This window comes from Calonectris borealis, chromosome 29, assembly GCF_964195595.1.
Source record: "Calonectris borealis chromosome 29, bCalBor7.hap1.2, whole genome shotgun sequence".
In the NCBI taxonomy this organism is placed as follows: Eukaryota; Metazoa; Chordata; class Aves; order Procellariiformes; family Procellariidae; genus Calonectris; species Calonectris borealis.
Window position 1 is genome coordinate 3,401,668 of NC_134340.1, and position 24,825 is coordinate 3,426,492.

The 24,825-nt window shown below is 57.2% G+C and overlaps 2 protein-coding genes across 2 annotated transcripts in view; one reads left to right on the forward strand and one right to left on the reverse strand.

Moving 5' to 3' along the window:
• Window positions 1-3,873, forward strand: SLC27A3 (solute carrier family 27 member 3). The gene is made up of 10 exons (XM_075176105.1): window positions 1-481; window positions 1,271-1,480; window positions 1,558-1,716; window positions 1,799-1,923; window positions 1,998-2,192; window positions 2,284-2,374; window positions 2,447-2,645; window positions 2,776-2,873; window positions 2,961-3,091; window positions 3,172-3,873. Exons 1-10 carry the CDS (start codon window positions 1-3, stop codon window positions 3,346-3,348), a joined length of 1,866 nt encoding a protein of 621 aa, XP_075032206.1. The 3' UTR covers window positions 3,349-3,873.
• Window positions 3,874-7,424: 3,551 nt separating this feature from the next.
• GATAD2B (GATA zinc finger domain containing 2B) overlaps window positions 7,425-24,825 on the reverse strand; it is a 44,089-nt gene continuing 26,688 nt past the window's right edge. The window contains exons 3-11 of the mRNA XM_075176106.1: window positions 19,876-20,005; window positions 19,498-19,629; window positions 19,012-19,143; window positions 16,652-16,822; window positions 13,954-14,269; window positions 12,882-13,084; window positions 11,879-11,989; window positions 11,264-11,381; window positions 7,425-10,930 (exon numbers count right to left, since the gene is read on the reverse strand). Of these exons, the coding sequence (XP_075032207.1) occupies window positions 10,797-10,930; window positions 11,264-11,381; window positions 11,879-11,989; window positions 12,882-13,084; window positions 13,954-14,269; window positions 16,652-16,822; window positions 19,012-19,143; window positions 19,498-19,629; window positions 19,876-20,005 (1,447 nt within the window). The 3' untranslated portion in view covers window positions 7,425-10,796. The remainder of the gene's footprint in view (window positions 10,931-11,263; window positions 11,382-11,878; window positions 11,990-12,881; window positions 13,085-13,953; window positions 14,270-16,651; window positions 16,823-19,011; window positions 19,144-19,497; window positions 19,630-19,875; window positions 20,006-24,825) is intronic.

Consider the following 24,825-nt stretch of genomic DNA (forward strand, 5'->3'; position numbering starts at 1 on the left):
ATGGCGCTGGCGGCGGCGCTGGCGGCGCTGGCGGCCCTGGCGCTGCTGCAGCGGCTGCTGCGGCCGCACCTCTGGGCCGACCTGGCCTTCGCGGCGCGGGCGGCCCGGTGCCGGCGGCGGGCGGGGGGCGGCGGCGGGGGCAGCCTGGCCGCCCGGTTCCTGCGGGCAGCGCGGGAGACGCCGGCCCGGCCCTTCCTGCGGGCGGCGGGAGGCGCGGAGCCCTACGGGCGGGCGGCGCGGCGGGTGGCGCGGGTGGCCAACGCGCTGCGGCGGCGGCCCCTGGGCGGCGGGGAAGGGGGGGAGCTGGGTCCCGGCGTGACCGTGGGGCTGTTGGTGGGCAACGAACCGCGTTTCGTCTGGGGCTGGTTGGGGCTGGCGGCGCTGGGGGCCCGCCCCGCCTTCCTGGGCACGGCGCTGCGCCCCACCGCCCTCCGGCATTGCCTGCGCGCCTGCGGGGCGCGGGCGCTGCTGGTGGCGGACGGTGAGCAACGGGGGGGGGACGCGGACCGGGGGGGACGGGACCGGGGCGGGGGGCGTGGGGAGGGACCGGGGAATGGCGGGGGGAAAGGCTGCAGGGGACGGGGTGGGACCGGGGAGGTACGGAGCTGGTGGGGACCGGGGGTGGGGTGGGGACCGGGGCACCGGGGATGGCAAAGGCTCCGGGAGATGGGGGCGTACCGGGGTATGGGGTAGTACCGGGGGCACCAAGCCCGTGGGTGCCGGGGGTGGCGAAGGCTCAAGGGATGGGCTGGTACCGGGAAAGTACCGGGTTCGTGGGGACCGGGGATGGGGTGGTACCCGGGGCACCGGGGATGGCAAAGGCTCCAGGGGGGTCGAATGGGACCGGGGGCGGCAGGGTGGTACCCGGCCCTGGGTACCGGGGATGGGGTGGGACCGGGGCCGGGGTGGGCTCCAGGACAGGACCGGGGCCACTGCGGGTGACAGGGGTGGCTCCAGGGGTGCTGGGGGTCTCCAGCGCCACCAGCCAGGGAGCAAGGGATCCGGACAGCTCGGGGGGTCCGGGGTGGCTCAGCATGGGGGTGATGGGGTGGGACACGGGTGCCCCTGTGGGTCCCTCCAGTTGTGCCATGTTTTGGCCCCCCGAAACTGGCTCCATCCATGTTCCCCACACGGATCCTGCCTGGGCACCCCGGGCAGGGCCCAGCCATCCCCCCCCAGTCCCCCCAGCCAGGGCTCGGGGTGGAAATGGGGCAGCCCTGGTCCCCCTCCTCTCCCCTCCCTGGACCAGCCTGTGTCATCCCCCCCCCAGACCTGTTTGCGGCTGTGGAGCCCATCCTGCCCAGCCTGCAGGAGGATGGAATCGTGGTGTGGGTGCTGGGCTCGGGGCCGTACCCCCCCGGCGTCCTGGCCCTGCAGGAGCTGCTGGATGCGGCCTCCGAGGAGCTGGAGCCCGAGGACGTCTGGCAGCCCGAGGACATGAACGAGACCTGCCTCTACATCTTCACCTCCGGCACCACCGGTGGGTGCCCGGGGCTGGCAGGATGGGGTGCCCTGGGCGAGTGGGGGGGTCTTGACGCTGTCTCCCCCCCCTTCTAGGTCTCCCCAAAGCCGCCCGTGTCTCCCACCTCAAGTCCATCATGTGCCTGAGCTTCTACGAGCTGGTGGGAGCCTCCAGCCGGGACGTGGTGTACCTGGCGCTGCCCCTCTACCACATGGCCGGCTCCCTCCTGGGCATCGTCGGCTGCATTGGCATCGGTGAGCAGGGCCGGGGAGCCGTGGCGAGCCCAGTGACGTTTTGGGGGGGCTGCTCACCCCCCCCCATCCCGGCTTTCCGCAGGGGCCACTTGCGTGCTGAAGGAGAAGTTCTCAGCCAGCCAGTTTTGGGACGACTGTCGCGCCGAGGGCGTCACCGTCTTCCAGTACATCGGGGAGCTCTGCCGCTACCTGGTCAACCAGCCCCCGGTCAGGGGGGAGCCGGGGGGGGGGGGGGGATACGGGGAGCGTATCCCCCCAAATCTGACCCTGCGGCCCCGCAGCGCCCCGGGGAGCGGGAGCACGGGCTGCGGCTGGCGGTGGGCAGCGGGCTGCGCCCCGACGTCTGGCGGAGCTTCCTGCAGCGCTTCGGGGCCATCCGCATCGTGGAGACCTACGGGATGACCGAGGGCAACGTCACCCTCTTCAACTACACGGGGACGCCGGGGGCCGTGGGGCGCAGCAGCTTCATCTACAAGGTGAGAGGGGCTGGGGGGGGCGGGTGCTGTGCCCCCCACCCCCTGCCTGTCCCCACCGGGACGCTGACGCCCACCCGGCCCCTCTCTCCAGCTCTTCTCACCCTTTGAGATCGTGCGCTACGACGTGACGGAGGGAGCTCCGGTGCGGGACGCGGCCGGGCGCTGCATCCGCGTGGGGACGGGTGAGTAGGGCTGGGGGGGGGGCTTGGGGGTCCCCATGGGTGCCCCCCCGTCACGCATCCCCATCCCCGCAGGCGAGACGGGGCTGCTGATCGCCCCGGTGACCCCCCGCACCCCCTTCCTGGGCTACGCCGGCAGCCGGGAGCTGTCGGAGCAGAAGCTGCTGCGGGGGGTCTTCGCCGAGGGTGACACCTACTTCAGCACCGGTGACCTGATGGAGCAGGATGCGGCCCAGTTCGTCCGCTTCCGTGACCGAACCGGGGACACCTACAGGTGCCAGAGGCCCCCCCCGATGGGGGACACCCCCCCCCCATGGGGACAGCGCAGCAGCCCCATCCGCCCCATCCATTGCATGGCCGGGGTGGGGGGGAGCTCAGCCCCATCCTGCTCATCCCCCTCCCAGGTGGAAAGGCGAGAACGTGGCCACCACAGAGGTGGCCGAAGCCTTGGTGGCCCACGAGTCCCTGCAAGAAGCCACCGTCTACGGTGTCACCGTGCCAGGTACCGATGCCCCCCATCCTGTCCTGGTGTCATTGCCCCCCCCAAGCCCAGCAGTGCCCCCCCCCCAAGCTCTGCCCTCGCCCCCAGGCCACGAGGGTCGTGCGGGGATGGCGGCGCTGGTGCTGCGCCCCGGCTGCCGGCTGGACGGACCCGCGCTCTACCGGCACGTGGAGCAGCTCCTGCCGCCCTACGCCCGGCCCCGCTTCCTCCGGCTGCAGGTAACGGGGTGGGGGGGGGTACACGGGGGATGGGGGGTGACCGGGGGGGTCTCCCCAACAAACCGCCGCTGCCTTCCCAGGAGCGCCTGGCGATGACGGAGACCTTCAAGCAGCAGAAGGTGCGGCTGGCGCAGGAGGGCTTCGATCCGGCTCGCGTCCCCGATCCCCTCTTCCTGCTGGATGAGACCACCAAAGCCTACGTGCCCCTCGGCCCCGCGCTCTGGGAGGGGGTCCTGGACGGGCGCCTCCGCATTTAGACCTCGCCGGGGTGCCCCGAGCCCGCGGGTGCCCTGGCACCGGGTGCCCCAAAGCACCCCGTGTCCGTCCCACCAGCACCGGGCGCTCCACGGGTCCTCCACATCCATCCTGCCATCTCCCTGGGTACCCCACGTCTGTCCTGAGGGTCCCCACGTCTGTCCTGAGGGTCCCCATGTCTGTCCTGCCGTCCCTGCGTCCGTCCTGCCATCCCTGGGTGCTCCACGTCCGTCCTGCCGTCCCCAATACCCCACGTCCGTCTTGAGGGCCCCCGCACCCATCCTGCCATCCCCGGATCCCCCACGTCCGTCCTGTGGGTCCCCACGTCCGTCCTGTGGGTCCCCACTGAGCGTCCCCCCATGGCCATCCATGTCCCCAGTGGGGGTCGTGCCACTGTCCCTGTGCCCATCCCCACCCGTGGGGTGCCCGTCCCCGGCCGCCGGTGCCTTCCCCCAGGGTTCTGCTCTTTACACACACGCGCGCCTTTGGGGTTTTTTTTTTTTGGTAAATAAACTCTTTTGTAGCAAGTCTTGTCGCTGTCACCCCCCCCCCCCGTCCCGCTGCAAGAATGGGGGGGAGCGGGGGGTGTCACCCTTGGGGGGGGGGGGGGGGGGGTCACCCAAGGGCTGAGGCTCGGGGAGGGGGACACCAACACCGCCGTCCCCTGGGGCTCTGCAGGGACTCGGGAGGTGCCGCTTTGGGGGGGTGGGGGGGTCCCTTCCTCGATTCAGGGCCCCCCCAACCCCAAAACCATCCCCAGCCAGGACACGCCCCAACGCAACACACCAGCGCACCGCACGTTATAAACCATTCCTTCCTTTATTAAACATCGCTGCAAGTGATAAATATTACAAAGGTTGGGTTTTGGGGGGCTTTTAGTTTGTTTTTTTTTTTTTTTAAATTTTATTTTAATCCTTTCTCCAAAAACTTTTAGCTTATTCTTTGTCCCCAGCTGCAGCACTGCCCTGGCTCTGCTTTAAACCAGATTTCAAACAATGCCGAAAAAAGCAGGGGAAAAAGAAAAAAAAACCCCACAACCTTAAATTTGTGCAAAAGGCCTGGTTTCCCAGACCCCCCCCCCACCCCTCCCAGTCAGCTCGGCTGTACCCCCACCACCCCTGCACCCCAATTCTTGCAGGAGGCTCGAGTTTGGAGTGGGGGGGTCACTTGTAGCTGCCCCCCCCAATTCCCAGGCTCAGGTCAGGGTGACGCTTGTCCCCCTTCCCCAAAAAGCCACGGGGTGTGGGGGGGGCAGGTTTGGGGGTGCAGGAGGCAGCAGCAGGGCCAAAAGGCATCGTGCACCCCAAAGGACACGGAGCGATGGGAGCTGGGGCTGGGGGGGGCAGCTCTGCACCCAAAGCTCTGCTGGGGGGGGGACGGGGGACAGGGAGGGTCTCGAGCTGGGGTCACACTGGAGATGGTGGGGTGCAAACCAGGGCGCAGGGATGGGGGGGCCCCCCTGCCCAAGCACCGCGCAGGGCCGATCCTGGCACCCAGCACCCGGGAAGGGAGATGGGGCGCTGGGGGGAGCGGGGAGCCCAAAGCTGACGGCATCCAGGAATGGGGGGACCCCCCCACCATGCTCCCCCCAACCCAGCCGGGCTCCGGGGCTGCCCGGCGCTCACCACCCCCCCACCCCAAAGCTGCTTTTGTGCCGTTTCCCTGCAAACTGGGGCTGAAATCCTGCAAACTGGGACCGAAAACCCACACATTTGGCCTAAAATCCTGCAAATCAGGACTGAAATCCCACACATTGGGGCTGCAATCTTGCAAACTGGGACCAAAGTCCTCCAAATTGGGCCTAAAATCCTGCAAACGGGGGCCAAAATCCTGCCAATTGGGGCTGAAATCCCACAAATTGGGCCTGAAATTCTGAAAATTTGGCCTGAAGTACCAGAAATTGGGCCTAAAATCCTGCAAATCAGGGCTGAAATCCCGCAAATTTGGCCTGAAATCCTGCAAATCCGTACCAAAATCCTGCAGTTTTGGCCTGAAATCTCAGAAACTGGGCCTAAAAGCCTCCAAATTTGGCTAAAATCCTGTGAATTTGGACCAAAATCCTGCAAATTGGGCCTAAAATCCTGCAAGTGAAAGATGAAATCTTGCAAATCGGGGCTAAAATCCTGCAAATCAAGACTGAAATCCCACAAATTAGGACAAAGTCCCACAAATTGGGCCTAAAATCCTGCAAATGGATGAAATCCTACAAATTGCGAGTGAAATCCCACAAATTGGGCCTGAAATCCTGCAAATTTGGCCTGAAATCCCACAAATCGAGGCTGAAATCCCACAAATTGTGCCTAAAATCCTGCAAATCAGGGCTGAAATCCCACAAATTGGGACCAAAATCCCATAAATTGGGTCTGAAGTCCTGCAAATTGAGGCCAAAATCCTGCAAATTGAGGCTGAAATCCCACAAACTGGGCCTAAAATCCTCCAAATGGACGAATTCCTGCAAATCGGGCCTGAAATCCCATGAATTGGGCCTGAAATTCTGCAAATTGAGACTGAAATCCCTAAAATTAGAACCAAAATCCCACAAACTGGGCCTGAAATGTTGCAAATCGAGGCTGAAATCCCACAAATTGGGGCCTAAAATCCTGCAAATGGATGAAATCCTGCAAATTGGGACCAAAATTCCACAAATTGGGCCTGAAATCCTGCAAATCAGGCCTGAAATCCCATAAATTGGGCCTGAAATTCTGCAAATTGGGACCGAAATCCCACAAATTGGAACCAAAATCCCACAAACTGGGCCTGAAATGTTGCAAATCGAGGCCAAAATCCTGCAAATTACGCCTGAAATCCCACAAATTGGGCCTAAAATCCTGCAAATGGACAAAATCCTGCAAATTGGGACTGAAATCCCACAAATTGGGCCTGAAATCCTGCAAACTGGGGCCAAAATCCTGCAAATGAGGCCTGAAATCCCACATATTGGGCTTGAAATGTTGCAAATGGGGGCCAAGATCCTGCAAATCCGAGGCTGAAATCCCACAAATTAGAACCAAAATCCCACAAATTTCCCCTAAAAATCCTGCAAATTGGGGCCAAAATCCTGCAAATCGAGGCTGAAATCTCACAAATTGGGGCCTAAAATCCTGCAAATAGATGAAATCCTGCAAATTGGGACTGAAATCCCACAAATTGGGGCCAAAATCCTGCAAATCGAGGCTGAAATCCCACAAATTGGGCCTAAAATCCTGCAAATGGACGAAATCCTGCAAATTGGGACTGAAATCCCACAAATTGGGCCTGAAATCCTGCAAACTGGGGCCAAAATCCTGCAAATCAGGCCTGAAATCCCACAAATTGGGCTTGAAATGTTGCAAATGGGGGCCGAGATCCTGCAAATCCGAGGCTGAAATCCCACAAATTAGGACCAAAATCCCACAAATTTCTCCTAAAAATCCTGCAAATTGGGGCCAAAATCCTGCAAATTGAGGCTGAAATCCCGCAAATTGAGGCTGAAATCCCACAAACTGGGCCTAAAATCCTGCAAATCAGGCCTGAAATCCCATAAATTGGGCCTGAAATCCTGCAAATTGAGACTGAAATCCCACAAATTGGGCCTGAAATGTTGCAAATCGGGGCCAAAATCCTGCAAATTGGGACTGAAATCCCACAAATTGGGCCTGAAATCCTGCAAATTGGGGCCAAAATCCCACAAATTTCCCCTAAAAATCCTGCAAATTGGGGCCAAAATCCTGCAAATCGAGGCTGAAATCTCACAAATTGGGGCCTAAAATCCTGCAAATAGATGAAATCCTGCAAATTGGGACTGAAATCCCACAAATTGGGGCCAAAATCCTGCAAATCGAGGCTGAAATCCCACAAATTGGGCCTAAAATCCTGCAAATGGACGAAATCCTGCAAACTGGGACCGAAATCCCACATCTTGGGCCTGAAATCCTGCAAATCGGGGCCAAAATCCCACAAATTCGGACCAAAATCCCACAAATTTCCCCTAAAAATCCTGCAAATTGGGGCCGAGATCCTGCTGGGGTTTTTTTTTGTGGGGGTGGGGGGGGGGGATGCGAGCCGCCGGGGGAAGAGGAAGGAGGCCGCAGACCGCAGGTTGTTATAGATGTATATTGTATATATGCCAATGCAATAATAAAAACAGTGCAAATACAGTTACAGTTTATAATACTCGTCCCCCCCCGGCCCCGCTCCCCCCGTGCTCAGCGCGCTGCCCCCCCCCCATGGGACACCCCCTCCCTGCCTCCGGGGCTGCTGGTGCCGCGGGGGGGGGCCGAGTTTGCGTGTGTGTGAAAGGCACAGATTCGGGAGGTGGCCGCCGCCACCAGTGCATCGCCGGGGCCGGGGGGGGCCGCCGGTCCCGTGTCCCCCCCCCCCCAGCACCATCCCCCCCCCCAGCCGAGCCGAGCCGCCGGGAACCCCCCTTTTGCACGTTTCATGTCATACACACGAGGTCACACTACGAGAAGGACGTGACGACTTCCACAACACCCATGGCGAGGCGGGTTCGCTTTCCGGTTTGTTTTTGTTTGTTTGTTTGTTTTTGTTGTTTTTTTTTTTTTTTTCTACACAATGTACAATTTTTTTTTTTTTGTAATTTTTTTTTTATCCTTTTTTTTTTTTTTTTTTTTTTAATGTGTCAAGAAATAGCTTATATACACGAATGAGTCCTTGTTATAACATTTCGGCAGCAATATCGTAAGCTAATGAAGGGGCGGGGGGGGGAGGTTAGAGGAGGGAGGGGTTATGCCTTTGGAGGAACCCAAAAAAAAAAAAACACAGAAACCCCCCCAAAAAACAAGAAATCCCAATAAAAGCATTTTCACAAGCGGCTCTACCCCTAGCTGTAAAAGAAACGCAAACGGAAGCGGGAAAGAAATCCTTATTTCTGTATCCAGGAAAAAAAAAAAACAAAAAAAAAGGAAAAGGAGGATTTTCTACCGTACATCACATCCCTGGGGGCTGGCGGGGGGGGCTCAAGCCAAAAAATAATAATAATAATAATAATAAAACTGTTAAACCTGCGCAGGTCACAGCCGAAGCCTCGGGGGGGCCCAGGGACGGCCCCGCTCCCTCCACGGGACCCCAGGGAGCAAGAGGGGGCTCAGCATCCCCAGCCATGGTTTTGGGGCCATTTTGGGGGGGGGGGGGAACTGCCTGCAGACCCCGGGGCCGAGGCACCCGCTCCGTCCCAGCCCCAGCGAACCCCCCCCACCCAGGGGGGGGTGGGCACAAAAGGGTCCCCCCGTCCCCGGGGGCGGATTTCACTTATAGCACCATGAAGTCGGCATCTTGTTCTCCATCGGTTCCCTCCGTCCGCCCCCCCCCGCAACCCCCCTGCGGCGGGAGAGACTCGGCGTTAAGTATTGCACTTGGTTTCTTTTTTTTTTTTTTTTTTCCCATTTTTTTTTTTTTTTTTAAAGTTTTATAATTTAATCTCAACCCATGCGCCCAGGTCACCTCGTACCTCTCGGTAACACCTCGACGGGGGAGAATGGCACTTGAGCGAGGGCCGGGGGGGGCTCGACCACGTCGAAGGGCCCTGGGGAGGTGAAGGATAAGCCGATAAAAAAAAAAAAAAAAAAACACACCACCAAACCCTAAAATAACCAAAAACTCAGGTTTATCCAAGAAAAAACAATTCGTCAAAGTGCTCCCGTGGAAGCAGGGCAACAAAAGGAAACTGGAAAAGGATCTCAGCGTCCCGGGGAGGGGGGGGCGTGGAAGAGGGGAGCCAGCTAAACAAGATTAAAAACAAAAAAAAACCCCACAAAAATATATATATATGTATATATATATACGCCACTACGCTTCACTAGCTTCCAAAAAAAAAAAAAATAAAAATAAAAAAAAAATCCTTTTGCCTCTGGAGGGCCCCGGGGGGGGTCGGGACACTCAGACCCCTCGGGGGTTAAGTGCTCATTGAGTTGAGGGGGGATGCCGGGGGGTTGGGGGTGCCCCCCACCACTCGAGGGGTGGCATTTTGGGAGAGAAGGCGCCTCGTCCCCAGCGTTGGGGGGGGCTCGCGGGCCCCCCACCCGTCGAGCAGCTCCCCGCGGGCGAGCTGGCGCTTCAAAATTGCACGAGAAAATTTTAACATCAGGGAAAAACTTTTAAAAAATGGAAATTAATAAAAAAAAAAATTTTTTAAAAAACAACCAGAAAAAACTCTGAGGAAACCCCCACGCGGACGCTCGGGTTTGGGCACGTTTGGGCGCCGAGGGGTCCCGGCGGAGGCGAGGGGATGGGGGGGGGACGCGGGGACGGCTCTGCCGGGGTCTCTCCGGCAGCCGGGGCGCGATGTCCGCTGGCGGGGGTTGTTGTCTGCGGAGGAGGAGGAGGAGGAGGAGGAGGGGAGGGCCCGTTAGTGTGAAGGTTAAGTGCAAATAGAGCGTTTCTCAGACGACTTCGCGGCTTAATTCTTGCTTTGGGTTCGTTAACCGCCGGCCGGAGCCCGGGTGCCGCGCGGGGACTGCGGTGCCGTCCCCACGGTCCGCGAGGGCCGGCGGCGGGTGACGACGACCGAGCGCGGCTCCGGAGCATGCAAGAGCGCGGAGGGGAGAGGAGGGGGACTCACCGCGCCCGAGGCCACCGGTCGTTCGCAGTCTGCTCTAGAGCCCGCCGAGAAGCACCGCCGCCGCCGGCACGCACCACGGCGGCCGCCCGCCCGCCGCGCCGGCATCGACACCCCTCTGCGCCCCGCCGGGCTCCTCGGGTCGGTCAAGGGGGTCGCCAGCACCGTCCATCGACCCCGCCGGCGCCGATGCCCGCACACGGGTGCCGACGGGCACCGGCTCCTCACCAAACCGGGCTCCCTTCCTCCGGGGAGAGAGAGAGACGGGAGCTACGGTGTCGGGATCGGCGTCTGCTGACTTCTTCCGCCGAGCCAAGGGAATCGTAGCACCCTACCACGGCGGTCCGGGCTCCAGCCCATCCGATCTCTTTGCCCCCGTTTCCCCGTGAGTCAGCATAGGCTGCCCTTTAAAAAAAATAACGGTCACTTAACGTCGAGTGGATGCCCTTACAAAGTCTCTGGAAAGGAAAAAAAGGTTTAACCATCCATTTAGCAAAGGAGAAAAAAAAAAAAAAAAAAGAAAAAAGGAAGGAAAAAAAAAAACCACAACACAATTAAAAATTCTATGCTTTGTCATTACAAAAAATAGCATAAAACAAGCTTTAACACATGTAGAGTGCTGATTTCAAGCAGACATTGTTCTGACCTCGGGCAAAGGAAGTGACCTCTCACTGCTATAGAAAACCAAAGAAGTTAAGGTTTGGAAAAAGGACAGGTCGCTGAAGGTTTGAAATGGGTTTTTTTTTTGTTTTTTTTTTTTTTTTTTCCCATTCGTTTGTTTTTTTTGTTTCTTTTTTTTTTTTTTGTCTTTTTTTTTCCCCGTGTACGGTAGGCACCAGTACAGGCACTGCATGCGACGGAAGTGGGGAGGAAGGGGGGGACGGTCAATAGGCGTTATTTCTGTCCGCTGATGGACTGCGATATAGAGCGGGGTGGGATCATATCCAAAAGGTATTCCCGCTGCCGGTCCGCCAAACTCGACGCTTTGTGGCCTCCGATCCCAGCATTCAGGTAAGCGATGTTAACACCTGGAGAGGGGAGAGAAAAGCAGGTGGGGACTCCTCCAACGCGCCCCTGGGCTCGGAGGTCCCCGTTTTATGACCCAGCCAGCCAGGACGCTCCCAGCTTTTACCTAGGAAGCAGGAATTTAATTAAAGTAATTTAACCCAAACCCACCCTCCGAAATCCGCAGAGATCTGCAGGGCCTCTGCGGTAGGGGGAAGGGAAGCACCACGCTCAGCACCAGCCTGTGCCGGTGGCGATACGCCCGCCTCCCCAAAAATCAACCCAGGCGCAGACTGACCCGTCCCGCTCTCCGTTTAGCCCCAAGCCGCATCCCCGGCGCGGCCGAGGGACGTTACCTGGCATGCCGAGGAGACCGCCCGCCACGGACAGCTGGGGTGCCTGCGCAAAGTTGGAAAGCATGGAGCGGGCAGAGGTGGGGATGCCACGCTGCAAAGTGCTCTGGGGCTGCGGAGCCTGAGGAAGAGGAGAACAAAGATGGTAGGAAGGCACCGGAATCGCCCGGCAGTCGCTGCCAGAGCTGCAGCCAGAGGGTGAAGAACCAGTCATGGGTTTTGGCCAGTACGTGGAAAACACAGGTTTGCAGATCGCTCTCGTAGAGGGACGTAATCGGGCAGCGGAGTCCGGGGCCGTGCTGCGGGCTCCCCCACCGGACGGCACGGGATCGACAGGGGAGGGATCCGGAGGGGAAGGGGCGGGAGAGGAGACCAGCAGCAGCTACGGTCTCTGCTGGCACAAGGAAATGGGGTGCAGGGGACACTGGGTTAAAAGTCCCCAGGAAAAAGGGCAGCCAGACCCCAAAGCTGCTGAAGAGAGAAGGCAGTGGGATGCTCGCGCCTCCCTCCTCGCCGGGGAGCCCCTGCTCCAAACCAGGAGCGCGCATCTGGGCTACGAGCGAGGGGACGGACGCTCCTGCCCGGCGCCGGCGCTACGGAAGAACGGGCGCCGCTCACCTGCCGGAGCGTGTGGTGCCGCATGATGTTCTCCTGTTTGCTGACGCTGGAGACGGCAGGAGCTGCGGTGGGGGACAAGGCTGCCTGCTGCTGTAGCCTCTGCTCGATCTCCTGGGCGAAAGAATCGGAAGCATCCTCAGAGGCGCGCGCCACCCGCTTAGACCTCGCCTCCCCGACGAGACGCAACGGGTCCAAGCTGACCCCTCCGGCGACACGAGCAGGGCACGCCGGGGCTCACGCCGACGCCGGCCGCGGAGAGGGGGGAAGCAGGTCCCTCTCCCCACGCTCCGCAATCGCTGCTTTATTTGAAAACCACTGAAAACCCAGCTGCTTTCCCAAAGGTGTTACTGGAACCGCAGTCTTCATGAACAGCTTTACTGTCTCTGCACCCACTTGTTACGAACAGCCCCAAGACTCTTCTCGCTCCGAAACAGGCAGGTCCCATTTGTCAGCAGACAGATTCCACTTCACATGTAGGTTTTTTCCCCACAGTTCACAAATGATAATTCCAGTTTATTTTACCCCCGAGTCTCTAAACAAGTTCTCCAACACCCATTTATCACGGGAATTTAGCAAATTCCCCCTTTCCACAGAAAAGCGAGCAGGCAGCAAGCGGTTAAGTGACTTCCCGCAAGTTCCAGGAAAGTCAGTGGCAAAACCGGGGAGGGAAGGCAGCCGTCCCCAGCCAGCTCTCGAGCTGTTTTCCAGGGGGAAAACAACGCGCAAAGGGAGAGGAGCAGCCGCTCCGGAGTACTCTGGACACTCAGCACCAGCCTTTCGCTGTTAGAAGCTCCACATGCCGAGCTGGGCATCCCCACAGAGAAGGCAAACTTCTCAAGCTCACGCACGGGGAACCCCGACTGACCTCCCGAAAAGCCACGCGGCTGGAGACGTGCAAAGGGAAGGGGAGCAGGGGGTCCCCGAGCCCGGGGCGGGAAGCTCCAGGCTCTCCCGGAGCAAACGTGCCCCGCGGGCGCAGCTCGCAGAGGGGCCGTGTACTTGCCTGCTCCTGCTGCAAAGCTTTCACGAAGGCGTTCTTCAGCCGGTTGGTGTGCTCTGCCTTCAGCGCCTTCTTCTGATTGGAAGTCATGCACTGCTCGCACAGGATCTTCCCGTTTTTCTCCTGCTTCCAGTGAGGGGTGAAGTCGGTGCGGCACTGGGCACAGACAAAGGGCTCCACACGCAGGAGGGACGCGCAGCTTTTCCCTGGGAGTCACCAAAAACGAGACTTAGGTGGGAAAACGGGACAGCCCACACTCTCACACCGCCTCCTCCGCCCCGGGCACCACAGCAACGGGCTCCTGCGGGCACCATCGGAAGGGGAGGAAAGGTCCAGCAAATAAAGGGATTTTCAGGACAGCGTTGCATCAAAGTCCAACCCCGCTCTGGGCAAGAGCTCAGCATCCCGGGAGAGACACAGGAGAGATCTGTTCTGCCCCAGGGACAGAACAACGCGGTGGTGCTGGGACCACTTCTACAAGACTATAAAAACCTGGGGGTCTTGGTTGAGTCAGGCGAGCCAGCGATGCACCGCAGCTACGCCGTGCTGAGCCCGCACTGGAAGAGCACAGGATAGATCCCGGCCAGCTGGGAGGTGACAACCCGGAGGGAACGGTGAGGTGGGAGCCAAAATCTCCATGGTCCCGCAGGGACGGAATCCCGGGCAGTCACAGCTCCGAGGATTTTGCATCTCACCTCCCAAACACTCGTTCAGGGCAAGGGAAGAGCCTGGGAGACCCCTCCCCAAGTGGGCACAGCCCCACGAGCCCCAGGGCACAGACACCGCTGCTCCGGGGCCGGCTGCCGGCTTGGCACGTCAAGGCTGCCAGCCCCGCCAGACCGGCTCCGTGCCCGCAGCTCCCTAATGCCCGGGGGGGTCCAGGCTCTGCCCTCCCCTCCGCTGCAGGCAGCCGCAGCAAGAAGGAGCGGAGCCCAGGGCTGGGTAAGCCCAGAAACCGTTTGCGCGCAGCCTCCCAAGCTGCAGATTTTGTTTGCAAAAAAAAAAAAAAGAAAAAAAAAGCAGCGGGAGCACGGTATCGCGGCGGTCGGGGAAAGCTGCCGACCCCCGAGCTCACCTTGACTGTCGATAACGCTCTGCACCACCTCCTCCAGCCCCACCATGTAGATGAACTCGCTGTTGGCTGCGCTGGGCAAGAAATGCAGCAGGGGAGCGGGCGGCTTCGGGGGTGGGATCTCCAGCAGCGTCTTTTCCAGCTGCTTGCGCAGGGCAAGCTTGGCGGCTGCCTGGGAGTTGGCAGCGTCGTTCAGAGCACTGGGGCTGGGGAGCGGAGACGACACCCTGTTCACAGTGCCAGGCTGGATGTGAGAGGCAAGGTTCATATAGATGGCTGAAGACGACGTACGCTGGCAAGGAACAGAAGAACTTGATTGCTGGTGAGGAAGAGGAGATGAGGATTAATACTGAAAATTAACACAGTCCCCAGCGACGGCTCAGCCCCTAAGGTAACCTGGAGGAGCCAGATCGCCCGCTCAAACCCTCCCTCTGTCCGCAAACGTTCCCAAAAGGACCTCCCCTACGAAGACAGGCTGAGAGAGTTGGGGTTGCTCAGCCTGGAGAAGGGAGGGCTTCGGGGAGTCCTTGCTGCAGCCTTCCAGTACTTAAAGGGGGCTTGTAAGAAAGATGGGGACAGGCTTTTTAGCAGGGCCTGTTGCGACAGGACAAGGGGGAATGGTTTTAAACTGAAAGAGGGGAGATTCAGACGAGATACAAGGAAGAAATCTTTTACGCTGAGGGTGGTGAGACACCGGCACAGGGTGCCCAGAGAGGTGGGGGATGCCCCATCCCTGGGGACATCCACGGTCAGGTTGGACGGGGCTCTGAGCACCCTGCTCTGGTTGAAGATGTCCCCCCCATGGCAGGGGGTTGGACTCAGTGGTCTTTGAAGGTCCCTTCCACCCCAAACCATTCTACGATTCTATGATTCTATGACCTGGGGAGACAGGAGCCGTGCTGGGACTCGGGAGCACGTCTTGGCCCCCACAATAAAGCAGCGCTGGTGCCAAGGAGCCGCCGGTGCACCGGAGTCGGCAGGAGGAGCCTCAGCCCCTACCATAAAGCCATCAGCAGCGCCGGTGCCGAGGAACCTCCAGTGCACTGGAATCCGCAGGAGGACTCTCGGCATCCAGAGCAGCCTGGGGACTTCTGCAGGGAAGGGAACCTGTGCGCAGGGCCCAGCCTCAGGACCCGGCGTAGGCAGGGCTGAGCGCCGTGATTCACGCGCCGGCACCATCGCTCACTGCCGAGTTCCGCTCCTCCACCTCTTGCTTCGCTGCTCTGGCAGGCGCCCAGGCAGCATCCCCGCTGCCAGATGGTGCCCGTCCCCTCCCACACAGGTGCTCCGAACGTGCCAGTTCCCTCCTCTTCCATTTCCAGCAGCTTTCTTCTGCGTCCTCCCTTCATTTGGATGCGCGGTCCCTCTGGCACGTGACGGTAGCAAAGCACAAAGACTTCTGCTGACCTGAGGATGCAGCTTTCGCAGTCTTTTGTGATAAGAAGCCATCAGCCTGCAACCTATTTAAGCCCAGGCTGCTGCCAGCCTTTCACCCAGCCTACCTGCTTCCCAGGGTACGAACGCTTCCACGCGTGCAAAGGGGAAAATCCCAAACAGTAACAAACGCTCTCAGCGATTCAAGCGGGGTCAGCTACCAGAGCTCAGGGGACACGGTTGTGTCAATCGAGAAAATACAGGGAAGATCAACCAGTTTGCCCCAGTTTTCTTTCTTAAGACTGCTAACACTTCGCTGATTGGGAAAAAAAGGCAGAGAACCAAGCTAATCCCAAACCAGTTGTTCTAATGCAGGCCCAGGAAAATTAACGGCAGAGCTGATCAAGGATAACTCATGCCGATTTAAATAAATAGTTGATGAATTAACACCAATGAACTTACAACTCTTCTGTAAGAGTATTTGGGGTGGTTTTTCTAATCGAACACATAATTAGGTTTGTTTGACAGCTGTTCAGATGCAAGACTTTCAGATTGTGGTGTAGTCATGTTTATAATTTACAAATCTGCACTATGCTATCGTTAGGACAGATTAAATGGCTTAAGAACTGGCAACAAAGCCTAAAAGGAATTAACAGGGGTCGTTAACCTGGGCCCGCACACGCACAGAGCATCTCAGCCAAGCGTCGCAGTCTGGGATGAGGAACAGAGACCGTCCCACAGCGCAGGGGACGCAGGAGAAAGGTTTGATTGCTTTAGGCAGCCCCAGTGCTAGAACTGGAAAGCGTTATTTCCCCCCCCCCGCTCCGTTTCCAGTCTTCACAGAAGTCTTTCCACTCTTCCAAAAGTAAAACAAATGGTTTTAAGCGTCCTGCTCCGACTGCAGGGAGCTCGCCGCGCTCTTCCGGCAGAGAGAAGCGGAAGAAAAGCACAGACGAGCGAGTGCTCGCTACTGACTGCGGGAAGAGGAACCAGTCCTGCTCACAAACCAGTCACCCCGCTTCGCTGGGGTCCTCCTGTCGCTGTTACAGCAGGCGGCCAGTGCTGCTCGGATGAACCCGCGCTTTGGTAGCTGGCAGCTCCAAATAGGAAGTTTGACAATTATTTATCGTTTCGTTCTTCCACACAGGTCAAGGACATCCGTTTTCGTCCACGCTTGGGATATATTTCCACCTGCAAGCTTCGCTCCGACATCTCACGCTGAGCTCCGAGCACCTCCGCGGCGCTCATCAGGCAGCTCCTGTTTTCCCTCCTTGCTAACCCCACCAGGCAAGGGTGCCCAAAACCCAGCGACAGATCCGTAACCTACCGGCTGGTAGTTGATGGCTGGATTCATGCTTGGAGTTGTAGTGCGGATGAGGCCAGGTTTCGGAGGAACCCGCTGCCCTTGTAACTGGGCAGGGTTCGGAGCAATCACACGCTGCGACATAAGCATATGGGGCAGAGTCGTATTTGTGGCAGACCTAATGACACTGTGACCCTGCCGAGAAAGGAAACAAAGAAATCAATAATAATAATAAAAAAAAAAAGGACTTGAAGCAAACCAGAATTTTTAGTTCCCTGATCGGACTCTGCAACAGCAGAGCATTTCCACTTATCTGTAATTCCAGTTAACTTCTATCGTGAGACACGGCTCAAAGGACTTAACTTTTCCTCTAATTGTCCTTTATTTTAAATAATCACAGCCATTTTGCCTGGAGGGAGGATGTCTCAAGGTAACATACTCATGTTTTCTGTAGAGAGGCTGGAATTGCACCTGAGTCAAGAAAAGGGGTAGGAATCTCGTGGAGCAACCGCCTCCCAGGGGCCAGCCAGCTCACTGGGAAGAGGACGGACCTCCAGGATCTAGGCTGGGATGTTTTGGATGGTAATTTTCAAAACAGACATTCGTGGCTCGTCTTTGCATTAAAAACAACCCCGTCAGTTTGATCAATATGGAAAAATGCAAGGGGAAAAGAGGGGATTAAAAATAAGGAGGCTGTTTGCCAGCTGCGTGAACTGTTAAAACCCGAATTCACAGCGGTGCCCGAGTTCGAAGTGAAACAGTTGTGAGGTCCCGACTGCCAGGGAGCGGGGTGTTCGCCGTCGGGGCAGGAATGCGGAGGCGAGTTGCAAACCTCAATCCCGGGCAGTCAGAAACACGACCCTGGGACGGGGAAGACCTGAGCGCAGGCTGAGCCAGGGCCTGACCTGCCCAGGCTTCTCCTAACGCTCAGCAAACAGCAAGGTCTCCGCGTCTCCGAGCACCGCCAGAACGGCTCCAAGGGGGGAGGACAGGTAGAAGGGCTCAATTTTTTCATCAGAGATGATCTTAAAAAAACATTAAACTCCTCCTGCCCGACAACCTTGTTCTCCCCCACTCCCCCCTTCTATTAGACTTGTTCTAGATGAGGTTCTTTGCTGTCACACGTAAGAAAAGCTTCACAAAGACTGTGCAAACAATGCGTTTCCTCTTCTCCTAAAGCCCGTTTCCTTTACCAGCCCGATCCCACTGCGAAGCCACAATAGACTTGACCCGGAATCGTTGCCATAGCAAAGAAAACAAATGCCACAAACAAAGAAGATGGTTAATGGAGGGAGTAAATGATCAGCAAGATTGAAATGAAAGTCCTTTGGCAAAAGCAGGAGAGAAAGCTACAGGCAGACACGCTGGAGGATCGCCTCCATCCTCATCCCATACAGCATCTTCCCAGCACCTGGGTTCACAACCGCATCGCTGGGACTTTGCATATCCCAATATATTATCAAAGAAATAGAACTGACAGCCTCCTGCTGAAAGAACAAGGTCCACCTCCTGATGCTACAGTCCTCGGGGAAGAGGAACGCTTGGGGAGGGGTAAGAGCGTGCCCCAGGGTGCCAGGGGACCCCAGGTCCTGCAGCGGAGCTGAACCAAGCCCCAGGAAAGAAACCCCCATCGCCCGTCAGCGTCAACATCCCGCTCCACACGCCGATTCCCTTCTTCCAGTGAGCTCATACCGTTGGCTTCTTGTTTACCCGCGCAACATTAAACAATCGTGTCATCTAGAATTAGCATTCTTCCAGAAAGGTAGCCGTGGCAGACAGCACCCCGCTCTGCCCATGGCGCTTTCCCAAAGAAGGTAAACATTTCAATTCCCTGCTTTGTTTGCATTTTTCTTCACCCTCTTCCTCTGACCATTCTGCACCATTTCAAAACGGTCTGACCGGCCCTTCCTGCGGGTTCGTGCAAACGAGCCGTTTTCTCCCTGCAGCCCTACAACTTGCATCGCCAAGCAGCAGACAACTTGCTTCGGGGCCACCACCTCTGAATTCCGCTCCTTCCACCCCACACGACCCGAATCGTGGGCTGGACTAACCTCCAGACCTCCCTGCTGAAAAACCTGCCACTTCTGAAGCTGCAGAGCGCTCCCCAGACCTCCCCACGCACATCGTGCAAGGGGCCAAGAGCTGGGACAGGCAATGAAGCGTTACGGGGATGGTTCATCTCCGCTGATCAGCTTCAAAGAGAGAACTTCCCAGACCAACTGTGGGACACCAGACTGTTCTGCTGACGGTGCTGAGAACTGCCAGCATTTATCTGCCTCTTGGAAAAAGCATCTCGATCAGGCAGAGACAAACATGCAGCGTGGCGTATGCACCAGGCAAAATTATAGCCTTTTGCACAGAAAACGGGTGTCAGGAAGGCTCACCTGTAATGTCCTTAAGTTCTGAGGCTCAACCCCCTGAGCTCCAGGCCTGGAGGGAAGCTTGGACAGTCCCTGCTGTCCCACGTGAGCAGGAGATGGCTGGACAATAGACGCTGCATTCTGGACAACTGGAGTCTAGATTGAGAGAAAATGAGAACCGGCATCAGTGCACGGTGCTTGGGAAGGAAATCCATCGCCAGAGCTGACGTGGACCAAGCCTCATCGATGCTACATCCAACGCTAATACTTCGGAGCTGCACAGATTTATCTTCTCAGCCGGCCGCGAGGGCAGCGCGCCAGGCAGGATGGGCTGTGGGTTCGCTACAGACCCAATTTGGGAAGAAACATCACACAGGAGGACAAACACGGAGTAAAGGAAGGTCCAAGAGCAGAGCAAGCCGTCGTGTTTGCCCGCTAACAGGCTGCTGCGAGGCCAAGCACCTTCCCCTTATCCCACCCGGCCCCAAACGATGCTGCTCGGAGCTTCACCTTCTGTACCACATTCTCCTTCTGCAGCTGACTTTGCCTCAGTTTCTTCAGCAACACCAGCCTGGCCTCCTCCAGCCGTAGCTCATCCCGAAGCTGCTTGATCAGCTGCTGTCGCTCCTCTATGCTTTTACCCTACCAAAAGGCAGAAAAATCAGTCAAAACTCAAACAGCTGAAACCTGCCTTGGTGGCAAGAGAGCATGAGGAAGCTTTTATACGAGCAAGACTCTGGACCGGGGATAACCAAGGATGCGAGAGCTGGATCGTTACGCCCAGAAGTTACCGCGTTGCTCAGAAACCCCCTCAGCTCCCAAACCCTTCAGAAAAGCAGAACCCCCTGCAGCAGAACGGCTCTCCGGGAGAGCCGAGAAACCCCTTACCTTAAACATTTCAAGATTTGCTGCCTTAAGTCTTTCCTCCATACGAGAGCTGGAACGGGGACTGGATGCCTCATTATCGGAGAGGACAATTATATCTGGCGAAGGGGTTAATCGTCCCCTGTCCTGGTCACTGCGTAACAAAAGGGAGGGGAAAAAAAAAAACAAACAAAACCTGAGCCACAACACCGAGACATCGGCAGCAAATCTGGGAGCGGGACAACCCTCCCCTCCACCACGGATGTGAACCGGCGCTCGGCACCGCTCTGCGCGGAGCACCAGCGGACTGCCGGCTTTAGGACAGAAGCATCCTCCGCTCGCAGGAGGGAAAAGACTCGTTCAAAAACGTTTTCTTCACCAGGGTGAAAGGTGGGTTGTTTTAAGCGCCAGGTAAGCAAACACGTGATGCAAATCCTATCTGCGAGAGGAGCAGTCGGGTGTTAATAATGAGCCATACAGTAACTAAATAGAGAGACGGAACCGTAGCCAGGTGCCGGGATGAGAGGGAACGGGGTAGATGCTCTGGCCTGGTGTTGTTCGTACTTACTCAGGAAGATCACCACGGTGCTGGAGATGAGAACGGGCAAACTCCCCCAGTTAACAGAAATGTAAATACTCCAAGCCTATCTCAAGACAAATCTATTTTAAAAGGTCACTCCATAAAGGAAAATCTGAATAAATACCCTGCGTGGAGTCAAAAGATCCAATTGAAGCGTGACCTAGAAATCAGTAAATGAAAGGAGCAGCAACGCCAACAGCCCATCACCGGGGGGGGGGGGGGGAAAGAAAAAAAGAAAAAAAAAAAATCAATGCTATAATCCAGCTGTATCCAAGCACCGCACTGTTCGTGGTGGCATCGTTCAGAGTAAGGAGGCACTAATAAAAGCCCTCTGCTATCATCAATTTAATGTAATGGTGCTTGGAGAGCCTTGGAAAAATGCTAAATAGTCCAGCGCGAAGCAGCACGAGCACCGCGGTTATAAAGGTGCCGGGCGCGCTGCCACCGAGGCAGACAGACTTATCGCTCTCGGGCGCACTGGAAGGTCTTTGGTGTGAGGCTGGTGGGGAGGAGATGCACAGATTATCTTATCCGAAACTTCTAGCTTTGAACACCCAGGAGGAAGCACGGAGCCGAATCCCAGCTCCCAGGCTCGGCCGCTCCGAGGGCGGTGGGTCCGGAGAGGGTGCTCGGAGCAGGACGCTGGCTCGCAGGGGGTTTTGCCTTTGGCAGCTTCGTCTCCCAAACGTTACAGCCGCTTTCGTGGGTATTTCAAAGCGCTAGTGCTGCGTAGCTGCCCCCTTCTCCGGCCGCTGCACTGCAAACCCCATCGACCACGGCGTTTGCAAGTCGCTCTTCAGCTGGAGAAATGCCCCCAGCAGCGCGGCTCCAAACCATCAGAAAAAAAAAAAAAAAAAAAGAAGAAATCAAAGCCGTGAAAGCTCTTGGCTGAGCCCAAAAGCGCTGGGACACAGCTCTGCGTGGTATTTGTGGGTGCGTTATTTCAGAGCCCTCAATGGCCTCTTTGTGGGCCATCGCACACTTAAGGCATCATATGAACGCGGTATCTGCTGATCAATAGATATCCTGTTCTTGCGGATCTCCTTTCAGCACCCCACGGCCGCTCTGTGTGGGACCCAAACCAGGGGTTTTCCAGCTGCTGCTCCCTCTCCGGAGCGGAGGAGGAGGTTTCTCAGGTCGCCGGTGGCAGGAGGGTTTCCAGCTGGGGCTGAGTTTGTGGTCCGTCCCAGCAGCGCGCTCGGCAGAGAAGGTCCAGAGCATCCTATCGAGATAAAGTCAGCCCGAGCCACTCCAGGCAAACCACCCTGCATCCACGGAGTTTTATATTTAGCTGGCCAAGAGCAAGAGCTGCTTTTGCGTGAGTCTTCAACAGCTCTTGAGCGGCCCGTCACCCTCCCACGGCGTTTTATCTGGCTTCTGCCGTGAGCTACCCAAGGTGCCCATCTCCAGGGTATCCGTTAGGGCACGTCTATACACGAAACCGCTCAGGAATAAACAGGTCCTCCCAACGAAGCAGGTATCCCGGGTCAACTCCCAGCCACCATTCCCCAGAGTTTCAAATGTCAACAAATACCGTGACGACCACGTGTTCGGAGAGGAGGCTCTGCGGTACGCACAGGATCAAAAATCACAACGCGTCAGGCTTCAGCCGAGGGTCCCTTCCCCCATCAGCATCAGGGCCGCTCGCACAGACCCCGCAGGCACCAAAACCAAGTCCCTTATTTTGCTGCAAGCCTCTGGATGCGCTCGCTTTGAGTGACTGCATCCCGGGCTATCGGACCAGAGAGACTGAAGGCAATCAAGCATTAAGCACAACAGCTTTTCTTGCTCCTCTTGCGTCCTCGGCCACATCTCGGGCACAACCGGAGTAATAAAGCATCGGATTTTGGTTCAGGATTTTCCTAAACGCGGGCTGTCATTACGGCTGCTGGTGATTATTTTGCACAAGCATCCAGATACATCCAGGCTGTTTTATTTACATTCCATCGAGGGGAAAAAAGCAAAGCCGGAGTCAAAGCCAGACAGGGGAAAACAGGGCCATCTGCAAAGAATTGCTGAACACGTCAGGGTTGTTTTATTTACTTTTGTCAAGGCAAGAGCATAATTACAACAAAACTACTGGAAGAAGAGCTGCGCCGACAGCGCAGGAGGCAGGCAGAGGTGAGGAGACGTGGAGCACATTCCCAAGCAAACTCCAGCTCAGTGACCCCTTATCAGCTGGTTTGGAAAATTAAACACCCCCAGCCTTATTTCTCTTGCTAAAGACACTTTTTTTCGCACTCAATTATTTCAAAACTTGTAGCAGAATTTTTCTACCTCTTTTTAGGGCGGATTTCTTTTCAATCACAGTTAGTGATTCACGCGTCCGTGGATGCCCCACGTCCTGCACAACATTCAAGCAACTCAGCGGAGCACGCAGCCCTCAGCCGTGCCCCACACTCCCCTGCCAGCTCTTCGGGGAGCAGGCGACCTGCGAGGAACCTACCCAGAGCCACGGTTATTCCTACAGCGTTTAACACCTCGAGAGCTTAAACCCATTTGCCCAGCGGCTGAGTATCAGCCGTGCTGTCTCACCCACAGGGCTTTTTGGGAGAACGGCACTTTGCAGAGGTGCCGCACCCCGACGATGCACTCGGAGCAGGACACAAGTAAACCCCGAGCACCCACAAAGGGTGTTGCTTGTACCCAAATGCTCCCACGAGCGCAGATAAACTCCCGTGGTCCACAATAATAATGTCTCTGCCCCACCGCATGCAGTTCTTCAGATTTTACGGGAGGCTAAACCAGTGGCAGAGGTGGCCGGGCAGATTTAAGCCACGTATATTGTCATTAAAGCAAAATAATCCACGTGGTTTTCTTCTTCCCACCTCCGGCATTCCAGGTCTGTTCACCACTTCGGATGCTCTGGCAAGCCAGGGTGTGACAGATAAGGAAGTGCCTATGAAGGCATTAATCTTTATAATATTTACTATACTGACAGCACCCAGAAGGGGCTTGAAGCATTGAGATCCCCTGCCTTCAAATCCCCCATCCATCACCTGCTCACCAGCCCCCGTGGGGACAGGAGCCCCCCAGAAGCGCGGGCAGCACCCCCTCGTTATCCAAAAGCCAACAGGAAAAGACCCCGATATGATGCATGGACGAAGACAAACAACCCCCGGTTTTGCTGAATCACGATCCCAGTTCCTCGATGAACAGGGAGAGCGAGAACAGACGACGCTGGCAGCACGCACCCCGTCACGGAGAGGGCTCACCCTGCCCTCGGACCTTCCTGCCGAAGCAGCCAAACTTTCCGTACGTCCAGACGCAAAGACGTTCTCAACCAGTTGGGACACCGGCATCTCCCTCCAGGCCCATGAACGCAGCTCCTGTGGTTGCAGGCTGCAGCTTCGCACAGGAATTACCACCCGCCTCCTTCAAACACGCTTCAGCCGCAGATACCTGGTTCCTGAGCAGGGTGCAGCCATTCTTCTGAGGCACCAAGAAAACACAGAATCATGGAATGGTTTAGGGTGGAAGGGACCTTTAAAGGTCATCTAGTCCAATCCCTGCCATGGCAGGGACATCTTCAACCAGAGCAGGGTGCTCAGAGCCCCGTCCAACCTGACCGTGGATGTCCCCAGGGATGGGGACACCTCTCTGGGCACCCTGTGCCAGTGTCTCACCACCCTCAGCGTAAACAATTTCTTACTTATATCTAGTCTGAATCTCTCTTCTTTTAGTTTAAAACTATTACTTCTTGTCCTATCGCTACCAAAAGCCTGTCCCCATCTTTCTTACAAGTACTGAAAGGCCGCAGTGAGGTCTCCCCGGAGCCTTCTCCTCTCCAGGCTGAACAACCCCAGCTCTCCCGGCCTTTTTCCATCCCTCGGATCATTTTTGTGGTCTCCTCTGGCCCCGCTCCAACAGGTCCGGGTCTTTCCCGTGCTGAGGCCCCCCGAGCTGGACGCAGCGCCCGGGGGGTCTCACCAGAGCGGAGCAGAGGGGGAGGACCCCTCCCTCGCCCTGCTGGCCACGCTGCTGCCGATGCAGCCCGGGATTCGGTCGGCTTTCTGGGCTGCCAGCGCACGTTGCCGGCTCACGTCCAGCTTTTCACCAAGCAAAACATCACGGGAAGGTCTCAGCGCTTTGCACCCACTTAAAACAGGACTCCTCCGCTCTGCTCCTCAGCCTCTTAGCCAAGCCTGCGCTGGTTCGGTATCCAAATCAAGCCAAAAATCAAAATCGTTAACATTTGTTTCCTTCTCCCTCCCAGGAAAGCTGAAATAAGAACAGAGGCGGGATGCACCGGTGCTGCGCGGCACAAGGGACGGGCTCTCATGTGTGACCTTCCAACTCCCCCGCGCAGAACCTGGCTGCAGATGTTGGCTGCGGAAATTGAGTTGCCGGAGTTCACCGATGATAAAAATCAGGTGTGTGCGCGCGCTGCACAT